This window comes from Acanthochromis polyacanthus, chromosome 13 (assembly GCF_021347895.1).
Source record: "Acanthochromis polyacanthus isolate Apoly-LR-REF ecotype Palm Island chromosome 13, KAUST_Apoly_ChrSc, whole genome shotgun sequence".
Taxonomy (NCBI): Eukaryota; Metazoa; Chordata; class Actinopteri; family Pomacentridae; genus Acanthochromis; species Acanthochromis polyacanthus.
Window position 1 is genome coordinate 33,781,412 of NC_067125.1, and position 24,978 is coordinate 33,806,389.

At 39.0% G+C, this 24,978-nt stretch overlaps 1 protein-coding gene across 2 annotated transcripts in view; it reads left to right on the plus strand.

Annotated features, from left to right (window-relative positions):
* The window catches only part of plch1 (phospholipase C, eta 1), a 79,139-nt gene that overhangs the window by 32,986 nt on the left and 21,175 nt on the right, over positions 1-24,978 (plus strand). For both annotated transcript variants that reach the window (XM_051957662.1, XM_051957661.1), the window contains exons 3-11: positions 1,911-2,057; positions 6,769-7,012; positions 7,374-7,503; positions 12,392-12,562; positions 13,127-13,220; positions 15,885-16,088; positions 16,773-16,893; positions 20,012-20,183; positions 23,429-23,536. In XM_051957662.1, the coding sequence (XP_051813622.1) occupies positions 1,911-2,057; positions 6,769-7,012; positions 7,374-7,503; positions 12,392-12,562; positions 13,127-13,220; positions 15,885-16,088; positions 16,773-16,893; positions 20,012-20,183; positions 23,429-23,536 (1,391 nt within the window). The remainder of the gene's footprint in view (positions 1-1,910; positions 2,058-6,768; positions 7,013-7,373; positions 7,504-12,391; positions 12,563-13,126; positions 13,221-15,884; positions 16,089-16,772; positions 16,894-20,011; positions 20,184-23,428; positions 23,537-24,978) is intronic.

A 24,978-nucleotide genomic window follows, 5' to 3' on the forward strand; every position in this document is an offset into this window, starting at 1 on the left:
TTTAGCTATAAAGAAGAACTGGGATTAAACAAGCAGCTTGCTGGTATTATTTTTTTTCAGCCTTAGCAAATGAAAGATTCTGTCCTCCAGCCTGTGGATTCAACTCAACACTTGTTCTGACACCTGATGTGTCCTTAAGAAAATCGCTGAACTCAAAGAAACTCTAAAGATAAAGGCTGTGAAGATGACAGTTTGGTTGTGGCACTTTTTGCTGCTATCACAGAATATGTCAGATCTTCCTTCATATGTAGCTGTTGCAGTTCACTGTCTACATTGTGAGGTATAACTACAGAAATTGTGGATAATGGTTGCTCTTATCAGGCTTAACCTTTGCGAAATTAATGAAGCAAATTGGTGACTTGAAAATTTTGCAGTTTACTCTTCAACCAGATGCATTTCTGTTCTCTTGCCGTCATAAGTTAATATTAAACTAAGTTAATGTGTGAAAAATGTCATGGGATGGACTTCTGTTGCTTTGTGTGTGTGAAAGAACGGCTGAGATATTGTTCTGTGGCCAGTAACATTTTAGCGATTGCATGACATTTTTGACTATAAGCTCATCATTCACTGCAAACGCAACGCATGGGCTGTTCTGATGCATGCTGACATAGATATCCTGCGTGCATACATGAATGCACGCACTACACACACACACACACAGCCAAATATACACACTTGTACGCGCACATACACACACGCACTCCACTAATGAGGATGGAAATCTCGCTGTCTCTCTGATGTCATCTCTGTCTGCATCTCTGCCACCAGCTGTCACACAAAGTAAAAAGTTTGAAGTTTTATCTTTTATCCTCTCTCGGCGCTGGACAGTGCTAGGCAGTCAAGCAATCAAACACAAAGTCACTTCTCACCATCATTTCGCTGCCTCTGTTCTCCTCTTCAGAACACTCAACCATTATTTTACCCCTCTCTCTCCCTTCGCATTTCTGTTCATTTCAAGTGTCTTTAACTGAACCTTTGCCTATAGATAACTGCCAGAAAGCTGGGTTTTCTTCCTCCCAGTATACAAATACATGCTGTAGCATGACAGCGTGTTGCAGCGTTAAGCAGTGAGCCGCCATCAGCTTGTGCTCAAAGACAAAATGTTAAGCAGGTTTGTAATCAGTATGTGGGAGTGTCATGATGAAGCTGATGAGCAGAGATGTTCATAAATGCCACAGCATTTAAAGTAGCCATAATGCAGCGAGAACCAACATCTCGCAAACCCAGCATTGAAGTCACACAAATTTACCTCCCAAACAAACAAAACAGCGACAAAATATGCAAAAAACCCCACTATTATCCAGACAGTAAACACTTGTGGTTCGTGCTGTTCACAGTGAGGTCACGGTGGATAATCCAGAGTAGCTGGAACACCGATTCTGCAAAGATACTTTAAATGTATTTTTTAAAATACTGTGAGCACCAGATACGAAAATGCATTAACCTCTATTGCACTGATGAATTGGTAGAAATCTCAGAGATCTATCTTAACGCTTAAATCAGCACGTTAAATCAAAATTAATTGCAGAGGTAAGTAACAAATCCGGCAACCTTAAATGCACCTCAGTCACAGCTTCCACCTCCTTCAGTAAGATGCATTGCTTTTTCTCAAACCGCCTGCAGGCCCTATACAGAGAGATACACATTAGATGAGTCTCCTTCTATGAGATCTCTTTATTTCTCTGAGTTGCTCTCAGGATCAGGTCAGTGGGTAACACAAAAGCAGCTCTGTATGTCACACAGTAGCATCTCTGTTGCAGCTTGGACTCTGACCCGCATCAGCTGCTGGCGGCACTAACTGTGCAGCACTTTATCTTCCCTGATAGCATGCGAATAAAGCCAGACACCTGTTCATTTTGTGTCTTAATGTAGTGCTTCACTGACCTCAAGGTTTGTGTTTTTATCTGCAGTGGAGCGATGCATGAGTGTGATGCAGTCCGGGACGCAGATGGTGAAGCTGAAGGCAGGATCCAAAGGGCTGGTGAGACTCTTCTACCTGGATGAGCATCGCTCTTGTATCCGCTGGAAGCCCTCACGCAAGAGCGAGAAGGCCAAGAGTGAGTACAAACATACACATCTGCATTTACACACATATACAAGAACACACTTTCTTTTTGTTCTATCACTGTCCTGGTTTCTCTCATAAGCTGCTGCAATTTATCCATTCATTGTGACATCCTAGAAGGGGGGATTCTGTTGTATCACTGGTTTTGTTTTCACATCAAGCAGTTGCAATGTAAAAACCTCCAGCCTGAACAACCACATACATAGGTTATTTATCTCCACCCTCTAAATATAACGCATAGGGGTGATTCATGAATAAGCCTCCCTACTGGTGGCAGGAAATAAAGCTCAGATATTTTTCTGCCTCTGTTTTGTTTAGGTTTAGACACAAGAACAACTTAGGAAATGATCATGGTTTTGGTTAACAAAGATAGCCATTTTTTAAAAATGGCAATATATTAAACACATAGCATTGACATTTGGTTTAAACAAGGCATTAATAAAATTTTTTGTTAAAGTCCAATGTTTTGTTGGCCTGTCCATCGACACCTCCTCTCTGAATGCACTTTGCGGCTCTTCTATAGCCTCTGGAGGGCGCTGTCATAATGAAACATAACTATGGGTTGTATTAAGCTGATAGTACAAGTGACTGAATTGTAATCATATCACCGTTATTTATATAGCGCATTAACAATGGTAAACTTTCACCCCAAAGTGTTTTCCAACATAGAAAGAAAGATTAACTTGATAAAATAAGATATGATTTGATAAGATATGATAAATAAACTTTATTGATCCCTCATTGGGAAATTTACATGTGACAGCAGCTAGATACAACTGAGGCATGGTAGAAGCAGGACAAGAAAATCCAGAATACATATTCACTTGACTAATGTAAAATAAATGGTTATCTTACAGTATTACATACGGTACAAATTTACCTGACCAATTAAAAAAATAAGAAAAATGCCACAATATCTGTGGATTTTCTGAAATCTTAACAGATCAGGATATCAATTAAAAGGTTGAAACTCAAATTTTCAGCGAAACGCTCATTAATAATGTATTAATTTGCTTTCCCACATCATATTAGCAACTACAACATACTCTTTATGGTTATGCTGAGATGTTGGCAGCACAAAGGGAAAGATCCTGGTTTTGGTTTTACACAGAAAAAGTCTGCATTGACTTGAAACACAATGTATCAGCATCTAAATAAACTAAAATCTTTTCCTAACAGTAACCACAGTGCTTTGGAAGTCTACACCTAAGCAAATACGGAAATCTGGTTATGAATTCTGCTCTCTGGAGTCAAACTCCTGCTCTGTATTCTTAATTGAATGACCACTCAGTTGTTCCCCTGCTGCATATTGTTCTGTTTCCACAACTCAACAATTAACTTTAGCTAATGCAATGCTATAACCACTACAAAAACCCAACTGACAATCAACCACAACGATTTTTTAAAACCGATATTATAGCATTAATGTTAGTTTTACTTTTACGGCACGTATCATGTCTCAAAATGCTTCCCAGATTCATACTCTTTCCTCTTTCCTCCTATTTTTCCTGGAATGTCTGGTGAAGTTTTATAATCTGACTTCGCCACACTGCTCTGGCTCTGATGGGATTATCATTATATATTTCACGGCCCCCTCAAATCATCCTCGTCCTCCTTTTATTTTTACTGGTTTTCTGTGTTAACCCACTGAAGCGGACCTGTCTGTGGACTTGTTCTTACATGTGTATAAATGACAACGTGTGTGTGTGTCTCTCTGTGAGGATTAGATAAGCCTTCTATCTTTTTTTTTTTTGTTTTTTGAGTGCGCGTGTGTACGTGTGCGTCTGAGTAGGATCAAAACAAGGCTGCCATATTGTTGCGTTCAGTCATAGCGGTATTTCTGAGATGAGATTATGTAAGAGGATGTGAGAGTAATGGGGAAATGGACATGGATAATTTTGGGATGGATTATGACAAAATGTATTTCGGAGTAGCTATGCGGCTAATTAATTGAGTAAATTCATCATATTCATCCTTTTACCAATCAATTAAACATAAAAGTGTTTCTCAAAGCAAAAAAATGTGTATTGTTTACTGAGAAAAACACATTGCACTGATGAGGGTCATTAATGAATAATTTTAATTGAATGAGACACATTTGACAGCATTTTAACCGATCAGACTGTCAGACATGAGGGGGGAAAGGCAATAAGTTGAAGAGCAAATGTGTAAATTCAGAAGAGGGCTTAGTTTACTGCAGGGTGTTTCTCTTCTCAAACAAAGACAGAGAATCAAAGATAGCTGAGTTCATACTCCAATCTCATTAGACCGTGAGACTGTCTGAAGCCTACAGGAGTTGCTCACTCTGTGTTTTTTCACATGATAGAGGAAAGCAGAGAAAATGAGAACCTCACATAATTTTGGTTATCTTTCAAAAAAGCTATGTAAATTTTTGCTATTATCCCTGATTTATATTTTACATTTATTCTGCCTTCTTCGCCTCTCTGTCAGTGGGAGCTCTTGATTACAATATTAAAGGAAGAGGCTACATATATGTATATCTAACTGGTAAAGACATCAGGACATTGATTTCCTAAACCAGCTGCCAAATCAGAAGCATCTGTACATTTTCAGCCATGAATAAATGCATATTTGCTGCTTTAGTACTTACAGCAAACTGACAGCGTATGTAGGATCGGGCTGCACGGTACTTGACTTTCAGGATTGACACTCTGATTATGCATATATGCAATAAGGCAAATTAATACAAACACATCATGCTACAGCTTCTTTTTTTGCTTCTTGATACAAAAACAAAACGTGCGCTGCTCTCATTTTCCATGACTAATCTACACTAGAAGTCTGTCTGATAGAACATCATTTACGCTAATTTAAAGGTTCTTGGATATACATAGTTGTTAGCCTAGCCGCGCTAGACAACCCATGGCAACGAATTTAATTCTCTGCCAGGGTGGGTCTAGTTACCCTCGGTAAGCCTCGAGGTTGGATGCTCCTTAAACTGGCCGACGAATCACCATGAAGTGTAGAGTCAGAAGGCGGGCATAACTAAGTGACGACAGAGGTGCGACGATTCTGACAGAAACAACCGGAAACAACTAGCCTAGCCACGCTAGACAACCCACGGCAACGAATTTAATTCTCTGCCAGCGTCGACAACAAAAACGACAACAGTCGTTGAGCTCCATTAGCACCGACTCTGAATAATCTTTCTGTTATGTCTGTAATATACTTGAGCTTCACCCATTGACTGTATAAATAAGGCTTTATCCAACTACTGTATCCTCTGATTTCTGGCGCTATAGGAACTACGTCAGCCTATTCCTTGCGCTGATTGGTTGTATACCTACCCAATTGCTGCAGAGTGATTTGAAAGACAACCTTTTAGCCCGCCTCCCTCCCTGTCGAGAGTTCCTAGACCCTTGTGTCTTCAGAGCTGGGTCTAGTGCGGCTAGGCTACAGAGTTGTTGGTTTTTAAGAAAATTTTATTTTCGAGTTTGTTTGTGGGCTTGTTGACGTGAAGGCTCCTCTTGTGTGCGCTGAAATGAGCAAAGAACAGAAGAGGAACAATGAAAAGGGGGGAAAAAATGCTGCAAAAATAAAATGCAGTGGTGGCTTTCCACAATAAATCAACACAATTGACTGCGATTTTAACATTTAAAATGCCCTCTGCTCAGAAAACATGGGAAAACCAAACACTTTTTGATCGCGCATCTGTCTGAACCAAGTGGAGACTAGAGGCTTCTCTGTGCACTGCTGCCAAGCTAGCTTTTACTGCAGTATGCATGGGAGATGTTCAGAGAACATTGACGTTCTAGTGATGAGCAGATGTTCAGCAACTGAAGCATTTTCAGCTTATTTTTTCTATATTGTGCGTCTAGAAGATATGTTGTATTCTAGTGGAGAAGAGTCTGCCAGCAACGTGGCACAGCATGGAAGAAAAAGCAGTGTTTTATATATGTAAATGTAAGAATATTTTGTCTCTAAAATGGGTAATTACAGTGTTGATCAAAATAATTCTGAACATTATTCTGGCCATAATAATGCAGCCCTTGTCAATGGTTTGGAAATATTTTTGCTAAAGAATGGATGTTTCCCAAAAACAGGCACTCTCGCAGCAGTGTCTTGCAATTTTTTTTGCCACTGAAAAAGGCAGCACAGCAATTTTTGAGCCTTTTGAATGAACATCACAAAGCTCTGTATGCTGACAGCAAAACCAGATGTGAATGCCATCCAAAGCAGAAAATTACTGTGGATGTGTTGTACCACAGGAGAAAGGTTCCACAGCAAAAAGGCGTTTTTCAATTTTTCAAATTATTTTCTATGCAGATGCAGTCCTGTTGAAAATCACCACAGTCCCTCTAAATTAAATATATTCATGCAATGTTTACTGTATTTATTCATGCACATTCATGAAATTTGGTGAAATTATGCATCTCAACAAAACAACATAGTGTAATGTCAGTGCGCATGAGTGTAATAATGATGGATCATGTTGGTGCAACAGTGAATTTCATGGATTTGCTTTAGGTGGTTAATGGTAAAAAAGCATTTTACTCTGCTACTCGGATACATTTATCGTTGAATTTAGTCTTTTTAAAAGCTTTACAATACGAGTAGTCTTGAGATGTAAATGTGTGAAATAGAGTTTGAAATGATTTCTACATGTGTATGTTATTTTACGATCTTAATACTCATGATTGAATTGTTTGTTTCTCCATCTATATCTGTCCTCACTCTGTCAGTCACCATTGATTCACTGTACAAGGTGACTGAGGGCGGTCAGTCAGACATCTTCCACCGGCATGCAGATGGCAGCTTCGACCCGGCCTGCTGCTTCACGGTTTACCATGGAAACCACATGGAGTCCCTCGACCTAGTGACATCAAATGCAGAAGAAGCCAGAACCTGGATCACTGGCCTCCGTTACCTGATGGCTGGGATCAGCGACGAGGACTCGCTGGCCAAACGGCAGCGAACACACGACCAATATCCTTTAAAAAAATAAGATCACTGCTGGCAGATGGCTTGTCATGAACATCTCAATTATCTAGATATTCTTTTGTTTTTGCTTTTTTTTTTACCTCAGAGGGAAGCACTAAATCTTTTAAAACAACACTGCACTCACTTGAGCTCATTCCCAAACATATTTGATTCTGCTGAAGCTGTCAAGTAAGAAATATTTCTTTTCATACATCTTTGTCAGGTGTTTGTGCACATTCAGAAGTTAAAAAGTAGCATATCTCCTTAAAATTATACTCAAGCTGAAAAAACTTGAAATTATCCAGACAGATTTCATTTACAAACACACGTGAAACACGCCTGTTTTTCCTTAATGTGTGTGTGAGACGTGGATGAAGCAGACGTTTGAGGAGGCTGATAAAAATGGAGACGGTCTCCTGAACATCGACGAGATCTACCAACTTCTTCACAAGCTGAATGTCAATCTGCCTCGCAGGAAGGTCAAGCAGATGTTTCAGGTAAGAATGTAAAGTCACAACAGTTCATTCGCTGCTGGATTATGACTTTATACGTTACAGTCAATGCAATCTTAACATAATATTGTGGGAGACTGAAAACTTGCATCTAAACAGAGAAAACATAAAGATAGAAATTCAAACATACATTCACAATTCCACGTCTTACAGACAGTATGAAATCAAAATAATTAGGTTTAATATTACACACTCTCAATAAATAAACAAGCTTTTCTTCCTACATTCTTTAATATCACTAACATCATCTCACTGTTGCATTTTTTTATTCTCATGTGCGTGCATGTGATTCAAATAAATGTGCAAGAAATATTTCGTATGTTCATATGCAAGAGAGACACTTTTAGAGGAAATGGATGAAGTGTAAAAAGAGGACTGCTTCAATTTTTTAAATAGCAGTCACATTGAGTAATGTCACAAATCCACGGACCATATCTACTTAAATCTTCTGGGCTTTCTAATGGGAGTTATTGTGTGCTGAAACACGGTGCAATGCTGGAAACAATTAATGTTCAATGTCTTGCTTTCTTGTTTGATCTACTGAACACAAACTTCTCTGTGCTCTACCAAACTTGACGGACTGTAAACAACCATCTTAACTGAAAAATGGATGCTAATGAAGTGTTGATGGTTTAAAAAAATGTTTTAACTTATCTTTTACTTTGAATTTGGCTTTAAATTGAACAGTTTTCCATTGAAACTGAGCACTTTTTGAGGCAGGTGTGTTTGAAAAAACGGACAAAGAAATTAAATCTCAAATGCATGCTCACGAAGCAGAGTTTGAGCCAAGAAATGGTTGCTCCCTTGTCAAAAATAAAAACAATATTCTCATTATTGCCTTCAAAGTAGTCAGATACAGGGTCAGGGAATTACAAAGTCAAAGGAGGCAAAACAGGGATGGGAATACAAGGCAACAAAGGAAGTCCAGCAAGATAGTGATGCAGAATATATGCAGTTCGGTACACTGGCGCTATGGGCTAATGGGGGAGCAGGTGCCTGCACAGAAGAGTAATCAGGTGATGGATTGAGGTGAGAAACACAGTAAAGGAAACTGAATGGAGGTTAATGATGCATTTCCAAACAGGGAAACTATAGTTGTATGGTCAGACGGTGATGTGTCTCATGAAACAATGCATAGAAATAGATTTCAGAAGAGGGCAGCACATTTTCATTACTTCAGAAAACGCTGTAAAATCTTCTTTTTTACTTGAGAAACTCTATGAAATCGGCTTAATCAGTAATGAGAAGGCGTGAGCCAAAAGATTCTGAGAGATCATGTTTCATCTATTCTAGGAGAATGCATTTGGCCCACATCTTCAAACAGATTTTCACCCAATTTCTGTTCACCATAATATCTAATATGTTCAGGTTTGATACAATGACTATAGAGAGAAGCGACAATACTTTTGTGCTTCAGTGTTACATCATGTACATCAAGTCCATCCAGTTCTGTCCAGAGGCATTTCATTGATACTGTGACCCGGTTTGGAAATCCAAAATGAACTGAGAAGTTTCAGACTAATTTGCATTTGTCCAATGATGCCAGGTTAAGAAAGTGTTGCTTGATCAGACACAATAACTGCTTTTACTTTGATTCAAGTAGTCCGTTCTGAATGTTGCAGGCACTTTTTAAATCAAAAACAGTAACTCAAATACAGAATTTGCATGTGAAACACTTAAAACTACTCCAACTTTACTGGAAAATGAACTCATTGCGGCAACCTGCAAACTAAAAAGCAAAGAAAATAGGTTTTCAGGGCCTTTAAGCTTCTAAATGAGTCTTGTATGAACCTGCTGACCACTGTAATTCCTAATTTCAGCCTAGAGTGACCTCAATACTTTTATTATTTCTTTAAATGAAACTTGCTTTCATGATAAAAATACCCATACAAAGTGATGCCCTGAAGCCTCCTCTTCTCCATCCCTATTAGTTCACAGCTCACAGTGAGTTTCAGACTGTTTCCATCCCCTCATTATGGACTAAATTGTAATTTTACACCATAACACAGTTCACTCTTTGGGGTCAGATTAAACAGAATATTTCATCAATTTATCTTTTTCCCGCTTTGCACTATTAGACAGCAGCGTTGCCACCTGAACAGCTTGTGCGGCTGCTTAAAATACACAGAATCCATTTGCTTTCCGTCCACGCATTCCAAGTCCATCCCAGGGATTCCTCCTGCTGGTTGTGTGTAGATTGTGTCTGTGATCGAGTCCCCAATATCCTCAGTGAACTCATTATGGGAGTGTGATGGAGGCATTAGCCGGTATTATTAGATTGAATGTGGAGCTGAGTGGGACCCCGTGAGATCCAGGTAATATGAGATGCTCGGTCCCAGCGAGCAGACGGAAACAGAGTGAGCGATGCTATGTGTGTGTCCTCTGGCAACATCTGGTGAGATATGAGATCAGGAAAAGAAAGATTGTTTGTAGGGGTAATGTCTTTGTGACATCAAGGTACAATGTCTGCTCTTTATGGTATGAACCTGTGGAAGAAGGAGACACATGACAAGAGATGGAGAAAAAAGGTGCAGCTGTGCACATCTGCACACCTGACAGGTCTATACATCTTCTAATTTTAGATTATGCAAATGGCCTTATATATTGATGAGGCTTAAAAATGGCTCATCGTTTACTCTAAATGTTGATTTTGGACATATTTTACGGTCAGAGAATGAGACTGATTTCCATGTTATTTTTTACAAATCATTCATTCTATCATTTCATTTGTAATGATATTTTTCAGGAACAGCATGTTAATCACATCACTGTAAACGTGCAATGAGCTTATGTTATCTTTATTAAAAAATGCCAAAATTGCACTGTTTATCAGACACATAAACTTTCTTCTTCTGTTCTTTTGTTCCATCAGAAGACCAAATCCAAACTCAAAATTGTGACATTTAATCTAAAACGCTTTGCTATTCATATCCCAATTTTTAAAAATACCACAAATACAGTTTGCGCAAAACAGATTCAATGTAAAATAAAAAAATTCTGCACCAATTGACGCAACTGAAAAAACATTTGCGACTTATCTCAGACCAACAGTCATGTGACAAAAATTCAAAGAGTTTTCTGCAGAACTGCAGGTTGTTTTTATATACAACAGACTGGAAAGAAGTATGTACATAAATAGAAAATGTATGTAGTAAGACTAGTGTGTGGACACTTTTTTTTTTCCATTTTCTAAAATAGATAATGAAAGAAATTCAATTTGAGTTTTGTCTTTTTAGTGAGTTATAACATAACTTTGTCAGGCTGCATAGAAGACATTTTTCTAATTTTCTTTCTTCTAGTCATGGTCGCATTTCTGTAGCAGTGCTGTGCAGTACTTTATACTTTGTAAAATGGCTAGAAATTGTCTGGGGTACTTAGGGCCAAATTAATCATTTAAACAGCAATAAAACTGCAGCATTTCAAAGATAGTTCAGGATAGAGCAAAGGAAAACACGGTAAGAGGCTCAAAAAGATAGATGCAAACTGCATGCAACGTAAAACATGTACAATGCAAACAACTGATGCAAGACACTACTGTACAGACAGCCAGTTAAAGCAGAACAATATGAAATCCAATTACATTACAGATGACAAAGATACCGCTAGAGGGGACACAGTCTGACAAACACAGAAATGAGAGGCAGACAAGACAAGTGTGCAGGCAGCATCAGGGTTTGATGACAGGTCTTGTTGCCTTTTAACTAAGTTTTCAGACCAACAATGCAAAAAAAAAAAAAAAAAATCACTGAACCATATATTTACCAGAAGTGTATGATAAAAAGGGGAAGCTCTTACTGTATTGTGAAGAATAAAAATATCCTTTGAGAGCCTGCATTGTGCTGCATTTTTCTGAAATAAAGATGTGGTAAACAGACGAGGTGCTCGTCTGTTAAAGACTTTATATGTCAACCAAACATAGTGAAATTTAATGAGATTTTTCCAGTTTATAATAAGCATCATGTTTTAGTGATAATTGCTTTTCAGTCTATTTTTCAGGAGCTTGAGAGCTTGTTTGTATACAGATTGTACATGCATTATTATTGTACTATTGGTGAGACACCAAGTTATTAAACAGTATGCTACATGTGAAAGAATCATACCAGGGAGGTAATTCTTAGCAGCTTCAGATTCCATGTATCTTCAAATAAATCTATAAATTAAGTTTAATTTAGTTTCTTTTAAACACCTTGTTCAATGATTTGCCCCCTGAAAACTCACCGATGTATGTCGAAGTTGAATATTTAGGGCTTTTTTTCATAAAAATAACCCCGTTTTGCCTTAAATGTAACTGTACGACTTCCCTACTTTTCTCACCAAATTCTCCTTCCCATGCACAGCAACTTGAGCACAGCAGCTCACCTGTAAACCTGCTCAAATACTCTAAAACTGCTCTACACAACGGCAGGTTAGGATTTAGGAATAATTCAGCTATGCATGTTTAGACAGGAAATCGATTCAGAAGAAGATAAATGATTCAGAAAGCTCCACTCTGCAAGTGGACAGGATTGGTTCCTTTTTGTTATTTGTTGCGTATGAAACTCTGAAAGTCTGAATTTGTATTAATCAGACTGTTATCATCACTAGCCTACAGTTTCACAGTGGAAATGTTCAGCTATAGGTATCGACTGCTTGTTTTGCTTTTGTATATCGTGTAAAAACACCATATTTGCATGTTAACAAAGTGAAAAACACGATTTTCTGTGAGGGAGAAGTGATTCCTAAATGACTCTGATGCATTTATACATGGAAACAAATTATGGCTATAGCTTCTCACCTGAAAACTGAGTTCATGTGTTACAGTGTTGGTCTAAAAATCTAAACAAAAAAGCTTCAGCTGTTTCATCAGTAACCTCTTCCTTCCTCACTCTCGCAGGAGGCAGACACAGACGATCATCAGGGCACGCTGACCTACGAGGAGTTTTCCGTCTTCTACAAGATGATGTCTCTGAGACGCGACCTCTTCCTGCTGATGATGGCGTACAGCGACAGGAAGGACCACCTGACGGCGGAGGAGCTGGCCAACTTCCTGCGCAACGAGCAGAAGGTGAGCGGCGACGCTAAAGTCCCAGAATAGAGGCGATCGAACTGTCAGCCAGGGGTGTTTAACGCGCTTTATGATCCGGTGTCCAGACCACTTTCTCTCCAATCAGACTCTCTAATTTGACAGCCAGCCACAGAAAAAAAGACTGATTGTTCACCCTCTTCTTACTCCAACGTGTAACTCTTTCTGTCTCAGCTGTCTGCCCAAAGGAATCTGCTCCACTAAGTCAGTCTTTCACCGAAAATTGGTTTGTCATGGGAGCCCTTCCCTTGTTTTATGGTATATAGTTTTCCTTTGCTCTTCCTTTACTTTTTTTTTAGTCTTTGACACAGTTTTTCCACTCTTACACTGCAGTGGTGTAATTTTTCATCATCTTCACATACACTGTGCGTGAGATTAACGCTCTTCTCTGATTGAGCTGAGTGTTTGAGGTGGCTGACGGTTTACCATCAAAAGTGGAAAATCATTCTGAATTTACCTTCTTAATCATGGTCAGTGTTATTTATTACTAGTTATTGGACTTCAAAACATCTGAACGTGTATTTTGTGCATCTTCTGTCCACACAGATGGCCAACGTTACTTCAGAGTACGTCGCAGAAATCATTGACAAGTTCGAAGTATCTGAAGAGAATAAACAACAAGGCATTATGGGGATTGAAGGTAATGGTCACACTGTATTTTTGCTTTTCCTTTTTTAAATCTTGCACTTGGTGTGTCTTTTAGCTTTCCTCCCTCTGTTTGCAATGGTCCACTATCACTCACATTTTGACGTTTTTATTTGCATCCTCTTAAATTCAAAACCAGCTATTGATATTGTTTAAAATGTGGCACATGACTGACATTCTGGGCAGTGTGAAAAACAAACACTTGGTGCTCACACTGTTGTAAAGGTTGGATAATAAGTTGAATGAATTAATGAATAAATAAAGTTTTAATTATTAGTTCATGCACTTAATAATACCCTCTTTACACGGCCATAAGAAACACGACAAATCATGTCAGATCTTCATTATCTTTATTTACTTTCCAAAATATTTACTGTTAATGCTGAAGAAATCAGAACAAATGCTGTTTTTTTAACATTTACCATGACTTCCACTGCTAATAATAAAACACTTGACGATAAACGGTTGAAAAGACAAAGGAGTGACTGAAATGTTATTTCGCGTAACGCCACATGCAACTGAAGGGTGACCTTAAAGGAGGAGAGAAGGAGCGAGGATGTAGGAGGTTAGCTGGAGTGTGAAAATTGGGAAATCAGAATGAGGGCGGTGGGAAAGAGAAAATGAGAGTGTGACAGAAACGAGCGGAGTGAATATGGGAAGCGCAGATGAGTGGGGGGAGGAGGAGGGGCAAGACTAATGTGGCCGTCTGAGGCATGAAGCCTGACATTGTGCGTATCTGGCTGACCAGACCGGTATGCCTCATGTCTTCCCTGCAGGCCTGAACTGTGTGTGTTTACACGTCCACTGTGCACAGATGTGACAGCACACGTAATGTAAAAAGGGATTTACATTAACATCTTTTAACAGCGTGAGGAGGAGGACCTGCTGTGTTTGGTCTCTTTATGTATGGCTGCATATAGTAGCCAGTATGTTGGTATTCGTGTCTCACGGTGTGCTGTTAAAATCTGAACTGAGCCATAACACACCATGCTGAGGCTGCGCATTCAGTTTGATCCCAGACTTCCCAAAGCAAAACTCTTTCTTGTATTTGCATCACATCTTCTTCCCAATCTCACTCTCCATGTTTTTTCTTTACCTCACCCACAGCCTACCTCTCCACATCTTTTTCTTTTCCCTCTTGTGCTTTCCTGCTTACTTCCCATTTCTCCTGCTCTTGATATTCCTGTCTCATTTTCTATCTCTCCTCGCTGGATGAAAGGATGCTTTCTTCCAGCTCACTCCTCTTCACACCGCACCACCCAAAGTCCAGCTGTGTGGTTTCTCAAAACTCACAACTCTGGTTTGAAAACGCGGTGCTGCAGTTTTGCATGTGCTGGTATTTGTATTTTCCTAGAGATCAGGCTGCTGATGGAGAGATATTGTAGATGTGACTGTTAGAAGCCGTGCATGACATAATCCGGTGGCTGGTACTTGGAAATGGAAAAGCCGCAGTGATACGATGTTCTCTCTATTTTAGGGAATTTAAAAATAGGCAACGGGTTGCTGTAAATCTAATGCAGGAGAGACGCATGATCCGTTCATTAGAAGCATTATTTAAAATTGGTTGCAGATATTTAAGTTCCATTTTTTTCCCCTGTATGCAGCATTTTAGTGGTGCTAGATGAAGAGTCAGGAATTTCAGCAGAATTCATCCTCTGGGCAAAATTGATATCTGTATGCAATTTGTGCACTATCTTTGAAGATACTTGATTTAAAACCAAACAAATCAACCTATATGAAACATCAGAGGACACATAAAATCATTCTTCACAGGGGAATTGTTACGTATGGCTGGCTGCTGCCTCTCTCCCTGCTCTCTCTGATCTCCCTCCTCCCTTTACCTGTGCAACTGCAGCACACCTGAGTGCTGTTAGCACTTAGGAAGGAGGAGGGTATTTAGGGAGGCAGGAGAGAGGGGCAGGCAGAGCTGAGGCATGAGCACCACAAAGACACACGTCCTCCTTGGACAAACATGTGAGGGTTTTTTGTATTTGTGCAACTTTTCCTTTCATGATTAACAATGAGTTCTTCTCTTTTCAGGTATTTGATTCATCTCCCCCCCATGCATGTTTAGATTGCTGAGTTTTGCTGTTTTAGTTTGGCTGTAATTGCTGGTAGCCTTATTGTCGCTGTTTTCCTTTCGTAGCAGTTATTTTTGGTTAGGCAGTTTAGTTAGGGATGGTGACTGGTCCGAGGGCCCATTGGCGGATTAGCCACGTTCACCACCCCTCTTTTGTTTCTTTTGGCCAGCAGCTACAGCCCTTTTCCTCATAAATAAAGCTGTTTTATTTTCCCTTCACCCACTCACCCGCCATGTCTGCGTCCAGTTTATATGTTGCCGGTCTCTTTGATTGTTTGAGCCTTAATTTGTTAATTTTAAAGAGGCTGTAACAGGAATAATGAACATCTGCACAAAAATTCACAGCTATCCATCTGATACTTCTTGAGATTTTATTGCCTGACAACCAAACCAAAACATGGAGCCATGGCTAAAAATGTCTCTTATGAAAACTTTTTATATACAACAAACAAACAAGAAAGCCAACAAAACATAATTGAAACTAAGCTGAAATTTCCAATGCACTGATGCCTATGTAAAGAAATTAGGAATCCTGGGTTTCATAATGATTTCTTTCCCTAAATTTCTATCTACCTTTAGGTTTCACAAGTTTAATGCGCAGCCCGACGTGTGACGTCTTCAACCCTTTGCACCACGAGGTGAATCAGGACATGGAGCAGCCTTTGTCTAACTACTTCATTGCCTCGTCTCACAACACCTACCTGACTGGAGACCAGTTGCTCTCTCACTCCAAGACTGATATGTACGCCTGGGTGCTGCAGTCCGGCTGCCGCTGTGTGGAAGGTACACGCACATTCACATTTGAATGCTTCATTTTTTTCCACTGAAGACATTTTCTTAGCTTGTAGAAAGAATAAGGAATAGCACAATTGTAAATAATAGTTTTAAGCTCCTGGTATTGTGCCTGCAGTCTCCCTTTTTATGCTGTCATGACTTACTGGGACACTTTGGCAGAAAAGTGCCAGCATTCATGCTATTAGTAACACCTGCTTTCTTACCAGGACTAATCAATATGTCTGCTGTGAAAATGGACCATTGTAATTGGATGAGATAGCTTTTTTCCACTGCTCACCCTGAATCAAATGTTATTACTCTGTTTTGAGCTACAAATGGAATGAAACAATCACTTCTATGGATTGTTTTTTATTTTTGGATGGAATTTTACACCTAACCTAAGACCTCCAAACTAATGTGTTGCACTTTAATTTGGTAAGAAAATGTAAATCAGACCCACAGATGCATCAGAACAAAAAGAAAATGCAGTATGGTACAATCTATACATGTCTTTTATTTACACTATTTTGGGTTGCAGAATGAATTAACACCAGTAAGACTGAGGACAAAAGCTCAAATACGCAGTTAACAGAAGATAGAAAGCAAACAAATGCACCTGGATGTTGTGCTTTTAGTGGAGAAAAAAAACACATTTTCCACATCGATGATTCATTTCTTCTGTTTTTCCTGCAGTGGACTGTTGGGATGGTCCCGATGGAGAGCCGATGGTCCAACACGGCTACACTCTGACCTCCAAGATACCGTTCAGATCTGTCATAGAGACCATCAATAAATATGCCTTCATAAATAACCAGTGAGTCAAAGCTCCCTATTGTATCTTTGTGTGTGACTGCATATGAGTCTTTTCATGGAAACTAGACACTTCCACCATCCCAAAGGTATCGCAGTGAGAGAAAAGCAGCCTCGGCCTGCCAAATAGAAATGACATTTTACTTATTTTTCTGTCAGTTTACTCACTGATCTAAATCTGACTGATACATAATTTGGCTTCCGTGAAGCAAAATAAAATCTCTTGCTTCAGGAAAACAGCACACGGTACGATCCCATTATTGATTGTATATTGTCCTCTTCTGCTTAATTGTGTTGCTTTATTGCTTAGTATGGGATGAGATGTACTCGTGATAGCATCAACCCACTTGTGCAGCCCTTTTCACACTAATTGAAAAAGCAACAGAACCACTGTTTGTTTCCCCCAAAAATATTCTCAATCTACTGTTTCTCACATTGTTATAATTAAATATTGATAGATTTGATGGGAGCGGGAGAGGTTTAACAACAAAGTGGCAAAAATTAGACAACCAGGTTTGTGTTTTTAAGAGAGCACCGTGAATCCTGGCAATAATTAGCACCTATTACTGAGCCATCTGCTCGGCAGCGTTTCCTCGGCTCCCCGAGGAGCCACTGTTGTCTCTGCTGGGTCCAACAGAACCAAAACAAAGTGCTGAATGATGCAGTTTCCTGCTGCCACATTGGCTCATTTTGACATCTATTGCAGCTTCTTGTGATAGCAGCGGCTGTGTTATAAAACCATTTATTTTCCTCAAATACAGACGGTACTGGAGTGGAATCAATTTTAGTGATTAAACTGGAAGTGGGACTAAATCTGGCAGCTTGTTTGCCACTAAAATCTGAATATATCTGTTCTGTAACTACTTCTTTCTAGTTATTTACTCTTGCAAACTGTAAGACACTGTTGCAGGTAATCTGTAATTGTTACATTGTCATTGTTACTAATTTAAAAGGATATTTTGAAACTTTTGAAAATACACTTAGTGACCTTCTTGCTGACAGTTAGATGAAGATATTACTTTCATAAGTGTCTAGAAAATATGAAGCTACATCAACTGCTGGTGATCTTAGCTCAGCACAAACCCCGAGGAGCATAAAAACTGTCAGCATCATGCTTTGGTTTTCCCATAATGTGGTAATTAGCGAGATTTACAGACCCAGGAGACTCTTTCCTTCATAAATTGTGGATATTTATATTGGTGTCTGTGGAATTTTAGCATGATTCATCAAGTACTTTCCAAGATTATTGTTTTTTTTTTTTGCTTTTAATTGTCCAAAGACCCACTTTCAACATTTTTTTGTGTGTTAAAACTGGAGGCAACCTTAGAATCACAATATCTCTGGATCTACTACAGACAAAACCCTGAATTATTATTACACATCATGCCACTTATTCAGAATCTGCAATATTGGACAAGTAGATCAAACAGTCTCTGATTACAGGTTCCTTCGTATAGTAAAAAAAAACTTTATGAAAAGTCCCATATTTGATGACACTTTAACAAAGCAATTAATAATGCAGAAGTCCACTATATTTTCCAAATCCCCTGTGGTTGTATCTCACAGTATAATCAATTATAATAAAATGCTTGATCACAAAAATGAGAGAAAATGTTAATTTCGCTGAAATGTCACAACTGCTAGAGCAAGCATGACAACTTGTTCGACAAAAACAAAAGTGTTACTCGATAGCCTAGTACAAGTAGGAGAGAGCTCGATAGTTTCAAAGTTTTTCAAATTCTTTTTAAATGTTTAGTTTTAATTTTTTGAAGTGACAGTAACTGTTTCAAGTTGTAGCTCTCTATATATCTCACAGAAATAATAAGGAAATAAGAGTTTGTCCCATCGGCGTATAAATTTAACTACCCAAACCATAAGTGTGAAAAAATTAAGTCAGGAAGAAAATCAAAGTAAACTTTTTTTCTGTCTTAGCTAGAATCAGTGTATGTTCAAATTGCGTGGACAGACAAAGAGTGTGTCTCAGCAGACATGCAGCCTGGCAGTGTCAAGTGAAAGAAACAGGGAAAAAAAGAACAATTCAATTTTGAAATCTATTTTTCAAGCAAAAAACCCAAACATTTCCTTTTCCACCCTCATCAGTGTGTGCTTTTGCGCTCTCTTCAAGTCAGTACTTCTGATTTTGAACTGTTGTCCAGTGATTTAATGATGCCACTGCAGCCTTTAGGTAACTGTAAGAGACATTCCTCAGAACATTTTATTGACTAAACAATTTCCTTTTATTACACCTTTAATTCAACTAAAAACCACATTCAGTGTTTCCTCCTGAAATAAAAAAATCCTTACGCTCGCTAATTGTTCCAGCGCATTCTCATTAACTGGCACCTTATTAATTAGTAATCTGTAATAACGCTGACAGCGAGAGCAGATTAATAAACTGAACTTCCTGTGCATTCTTGTTTCCTCTCTTGTCTCTCTAGTTGCTGTTCTCACCTTTTTACATTCAGCTAATATTTTATCATCAGTGCCACCTGTTAATATGATTAATGGTCCCTGAGCGATATTGAAGTGGAGTCTCGGCTCACACAAACACAAACACACACACATTACACAGCTCATTGAGCCGCCTCACTGGTTCACCTGAGAGGAGCTGCTGGACGTTTATGAAATAGAATAACTGTGGATGTCGCTCTCTCTTTTTGTCTTTTGGCAGCGGACTGTGTGTGTGCATGTGTGAAGGTGTGTGTGTTTGTGTGCAGATGTGTGTGTTTTGGGGATCAGAGTTGGAAGTGAGAGCTGGGCGGTAGTCCCCTGAGGCAGAGCTGTCAGTCTGACAAACCTGACATTTGAGCTGTGCTGCTGTGTGGCCACAAGTCATTTCACCGTTTCTAAATGACAACACAAACTCTCTCTCTCTCTGTCTCTCTCTCACACACACATACACACACACACACGCAATACCGCAAAACCAAAGAGGTGTATCTTTATCATTTACCTCCTCCCTGTGGTATGAGAAGTGGACTTTGAAATGTGATTCATGTCAGCAGATCGGTCTCACTTCAGTCCACTGGCTGCCTTTAAGGCACATTTTCAGAGTGTTGACAGGGTTTTTTTTTGGTCATATATAGGAAACTGAGCATGTTGCTTCTTTTTTTTCCCTTTAGGTATCCAGTCATTCTCTCCATAGAGAACCACTGCAACATCCAGCAGCAGAAGAAGATTGCGCAGTACCTCCGAGAAATCTTCGGAGACAAGCTGGACGTAGCAGATGTTCTGAGCAGAGACTCCAAAACATTGCCCAGTCCCCAGAGCCTGCTGGGAAAGATCCTCATTAAAGTAAGAATAAATCAGCGGCTGGATGGATTGATGGAGGATGTGCTGACGGTCCGTGTTTTTAAATGAGTAACTAACTCGCTGAGTTAAAATATAACTGGTCACTTAATGTACTTGTGAATGAAAGCATCAGCATCAGCCAGCCTCCTCATTTCCTTCCTCCCACTGCAGCAAAGAAGGAAGAGCGCTCATTATCTGCACATATTTTGCTTCATGTGTATTGTTGCCGAGGACCGGAAAGAAAAAAGGCACCACGAGGCCGCTAATTATTTCCCATAAACAGATGAAGAGAAGGAAGAGGAGTAAGAGAGGACAAAACTAGGTCACTTGTTTTAATCATAGATGTGAAAAGAAAAGAGAGAAGGATGGCCTGGTGGCAATATGATACCTAAGTGATAGATTGTTGGTTTTATGGTTTTGTGACACACTTAGAAGCATAAACACAACCTGCAGGGTGACTCATTGGGGCCTGTCAACTTATAAAATTTTTTAAAATTACTACTAGTGGCAACAATTCTGCAATTAGCTGTGATGAATCGATGGATGTTTAAAGGCACATTTACGTTTTGTGAAAAAGATCCGCTGCTACTCAGCAAAGTTTTTCAGAATCATGATGAATGCTTCCATACCGTTTCTGAGCCTCATCTTAGACCAAAAGAAAGATTTCATGAACATTCCTATTTAGTCTCGGAGCAAGCCTAATTTATGTCTGAGAAACTGAAGCTAGATGTCTCATATTCCTAGTTTAAACAGCAAAATTGAACATTTCTGTTTATAGAATTTGAAAAGCCTAAGATCTTTACTTATGAGAATGGCTCAATATGACAATTAGCAGAATGCAGATTTTCATTAACTTAAAATAAAGCCACCCAAATTGGCCGACATATTCAGTCCTTAAAAACCCCCTAACTAACTCTCAAACTATGCTGGATTGCAGACTGCTGCACTCTTTTCTCTTTCTCTCTTTTTTGTTTGCTAATTTTAGTGCTTTTTACTTTGGCATGCATGTAGAAGGACTGTCCAAGGACAAAGCAGTATTGGCTGTTTGTTTAAATCACAGAGAGTTAACTTAGTCAGCCAGTGTAGGTTTCTTCTATCCATAATATCCTTTAAACGTTCAAAGCTCAGTTTGTGGCCAAGGAATGAGATCCACTTTAAACCTTTATGCATTGCTTGCTGAAATAAGAGCAAATATTGAATCCTCTGAACTCCAAGCAGTTTCTGGATGTTTCTGTGCTCCTATTACATATTTGCTCTCTGTGGGTTCATGGGTTCTGCACTATTAAGTCCTGCACCTGTACAGGAACAGTACAGCCATGGGTAGGAGAAGAGAGAACTCAAAAATGTCTTCTGTACAGTATAACACTGTTATGATGCCAAAAATGACATTAAAAAAATATTTTACAAACATGGAAACAGTCAGGCATCTACGTGTGCCCCCAGGTGTTACCAATAATGCCGATAAAAATGGTGGTTCTACATCCTATAGAGTTCTTCACTTACATTTTTTTAAAATTTGTTTTCATACTCGTATAAACACAGCCTGCAGTTCAGCCCAGTTCAGCTGAATAGTCTGAATTTTTGTCAAGTCACTGTTGGTTGCAGCTGAGCCACTAATGGCTGCATGTTTGTGCCTAGAAGTGTGGATTTTTTTTTTTTTTTTTTTTTTTTGCTTTTTCCAGAATCTGGTTACTGCAAAGGATTAACTTTTGAAATTTTTTAAATACTGACATTATTTTGATAAAATGTCATGATTTTAAGCCTAGATTTGGTTAAGTTCTCACACACAATTCAAGATTGTCAGAAAGTTGAAAATCTGATGATTGTCTCTGTTCCTATGGTTTAGCTTGTGATGAATAGCGTAATTTTGATACTTTTTATTTAAAACATACCATGCCTTTCAAAGCTGCTGTTGGGTTTTGATGTTCAGACAGTTAAAGATAAAAACTGGTTGATTTTACGGTTATTCTAAAATTTCTACAATTTAAGGTTAATATCAATGTATCTTCACATCCTAAGTCTCAACCAAGTAGTTTTAGTTGATTAAATGGCACCAAACCTTTTGAAAATTATTGACAAAGAACCTGTTTTGTCCTTCAGCCATGAGGACTTAAAGTACATCAGCCATTTGATGATTTTAATGCTCAGAAAACAATGATTTAAAGTTTTCAGTCAGTGTGTGTGGCATGCCTGTACACAATATCAAAGTTTATCTGAAAGCATGACCATGTCCAGCCTCATAACCTTATCTCCTTAACCGGCTGTTCCCAAGAGGCAGGAGAGGTGTTCAGCTAGATGATCTGTGAAATATGACTGATATGATCATTCTCAGAAAGAAACTACCTTTTAAAGAAATATCAGTTTTCACTTTGACATGTTCAGAACAAAGATCCTTATCCAGCAGTCGGAAATGTTCATACAAAAAAGCAGAGACAGACAGACAGTGCTTCGAGATGAGCGAAAGCTTTCAGCATTTATTGGATTTCGTAAGAACCAGTTAAAATTGACTTTATCTGTAAAGTGAAGAAAGTCTGCATTGTTCCCTGAGAGACGGAGCCCTGACTTTGTCCCCTCCTTCGTCAGATGGCAGAAAGTGAAAGAGCATTATTGATTTTCTATAAAGGCCCTTTACTTCCCCGTCTCGTTCCTCCCCCTCTCTGACCTCGTTTCAGAGCCTTTCACTTCCTTCTTTACCCCAGTGGAGCAGGAGACCAGAGAGTCATGAGATAATAAAGAGAAAATGCCATGAAGCCTTTTGACAGTCGCAGACAGACAGAAGGGGGACGGGCGACTTGTGGCAGCCGCTGAAGTGAGGGCGGTGATGTCAGACAGCAAGAGACTTGTTGTACTGCAACAAGAGTCTGCCGCTGATATTGCAGGCTCAGAAAATCTCGACTCCCACTCACACCTTCAGAATGGCTCACTAATGGGCTTCCACTTCGGGGAGCTTCTTCGAGAATCTGCAGCTGATTGTACACTGTGTGCATAAGTGTGTGATTTAGCTGTAACGGCTTTGTGGTAAAGGAGTGACATGAAGAAAGAGGTTACTTAATATCAGCCTGTGCATTTTTATATGTACAGATTGAATTGTGCTGTGCTATTCTGGGATCACCTCAGAAGTGCAACATGTGTGGGCGTTTATAAAAAGCATGAGCGAGGCATAGTGCTGCACTTAAGGCACATGCATGGGTCAAATGTATGTTTTTCGCTCTCCTCCCATCTCTTTGTCTGTTTTTGTCTCCATCCAGGGGAAGCGTCTGCCTGCATATCTGTCTGCGGATGCCGAGGAAGGGGAGGTGTCTGATGACGACAGTGCTGATGAAATCGAGGACGACTTCAAGCTCAAGAGCAGCAATGTAAGATGAAAGGATGCAGCTATATTTTGATTGATTTAATTGATTTTTTCTTTACAAAACACTTAAGAAAGACATTAATAGCCTCATGTCTAACCTTAACGTATAGTCCATCAAAACAGAAACGATCTGTTGTATTGGATACAATGCCATCCGTCTCAGCTGCCAGGCATCTTCTATAAATCCCACCAAAATAAAAGTCTCCACTTAAAAAATAACAACTTAACAAATCAACCAAATCGGGATTTGTTCCAACTGGATCAACAACTGTGTACATAGGAGAATGAAATACAAAAAGAAATCCAAGATCACAAAAAAACAAACAAACAAGATACTTACTAATGCACACAAGTATGACAGTAAATATGACACAGAGATGCATGATCCCTCAAGCACCACCTGAAAGCAGCCATGTTCCCTGACATTATTAAAGTCTTTCTCTCTTATTTTCAGTTCTCAGACTTGAGTCCATCTGTGGAGTTCACCTTCTGAACCCCAAAGCAGTTTCTGAGTGTTTCCTTGCTGTGGGCTTATATTCATTGCACCTCCATGTCCAACCATGACTAGAAGTAGAGAGATCCCAAAAATTCCTTTTGTGCAAAATAAAAAAGATGAAAGTCCATAGGTTGTTATAAAGGAGAAAACAAAAATTGAATTTATTTGATTATTTATTTTACAAAAAATTGAAACACTCTTGAATCAACAAGTGCCCACAAGTGTTGTCAATATTGGGGAAAAAATGGTGTCTCTGCTTCTATAGATGTTTTACTACTCACATTTTTAATTAGTTTCTGTAACTGTCTCCTATATTCTGTGCGAACACAGCCTGCAGTTCAGCCAGAAATGTTGTCATGTGACTCTTGGTCATAGCTGAGACAGTAATGACCTCATGGTTGAAGCCATTACGTAGAATTTTTATTTTATTTCATTTTTTGACAGAATCTAGTTAGAGCAAGGGCAGCTTTCACCCTAAGTCAGCTGGGATAGGCTCTAGCCCCCCGTGACACTAATGAGGATTAAGCACTGTCCATCCAACTATAGTCGATGGCTAGTTAGGGCAAACTGTTTATTTTTATGTTGTTTTTTTTAGTGAGACACGTATCTTAAAGTGATTTCAATGTAAAAAAAAAAATTAAAAAAAAAATTTGAGTTTAGATTTACCTAAATGTCCTGACTGAATAGTGTGCCACACAGTTCAATTATTGTTAAAAAGGTAAAAAAATATTCCATTTCTTTCTCTTTTGTGTTTTTTTGGCTCTGATAAATGATGCTGTTTAGATGATTTTTCAAAGATGTTATGCTTTAAACAGACTGGTGGTTGGTAGAGTTCAGAAGGTTAATGTCTATTTTATTTCAATTTGTCTAATTAACTAGCCCCGTAGTCACACACTTAGGCATAAAGGCAGCTGCAGTTCAGGAAAACCTTTTAAATTTCACTCAGGAAA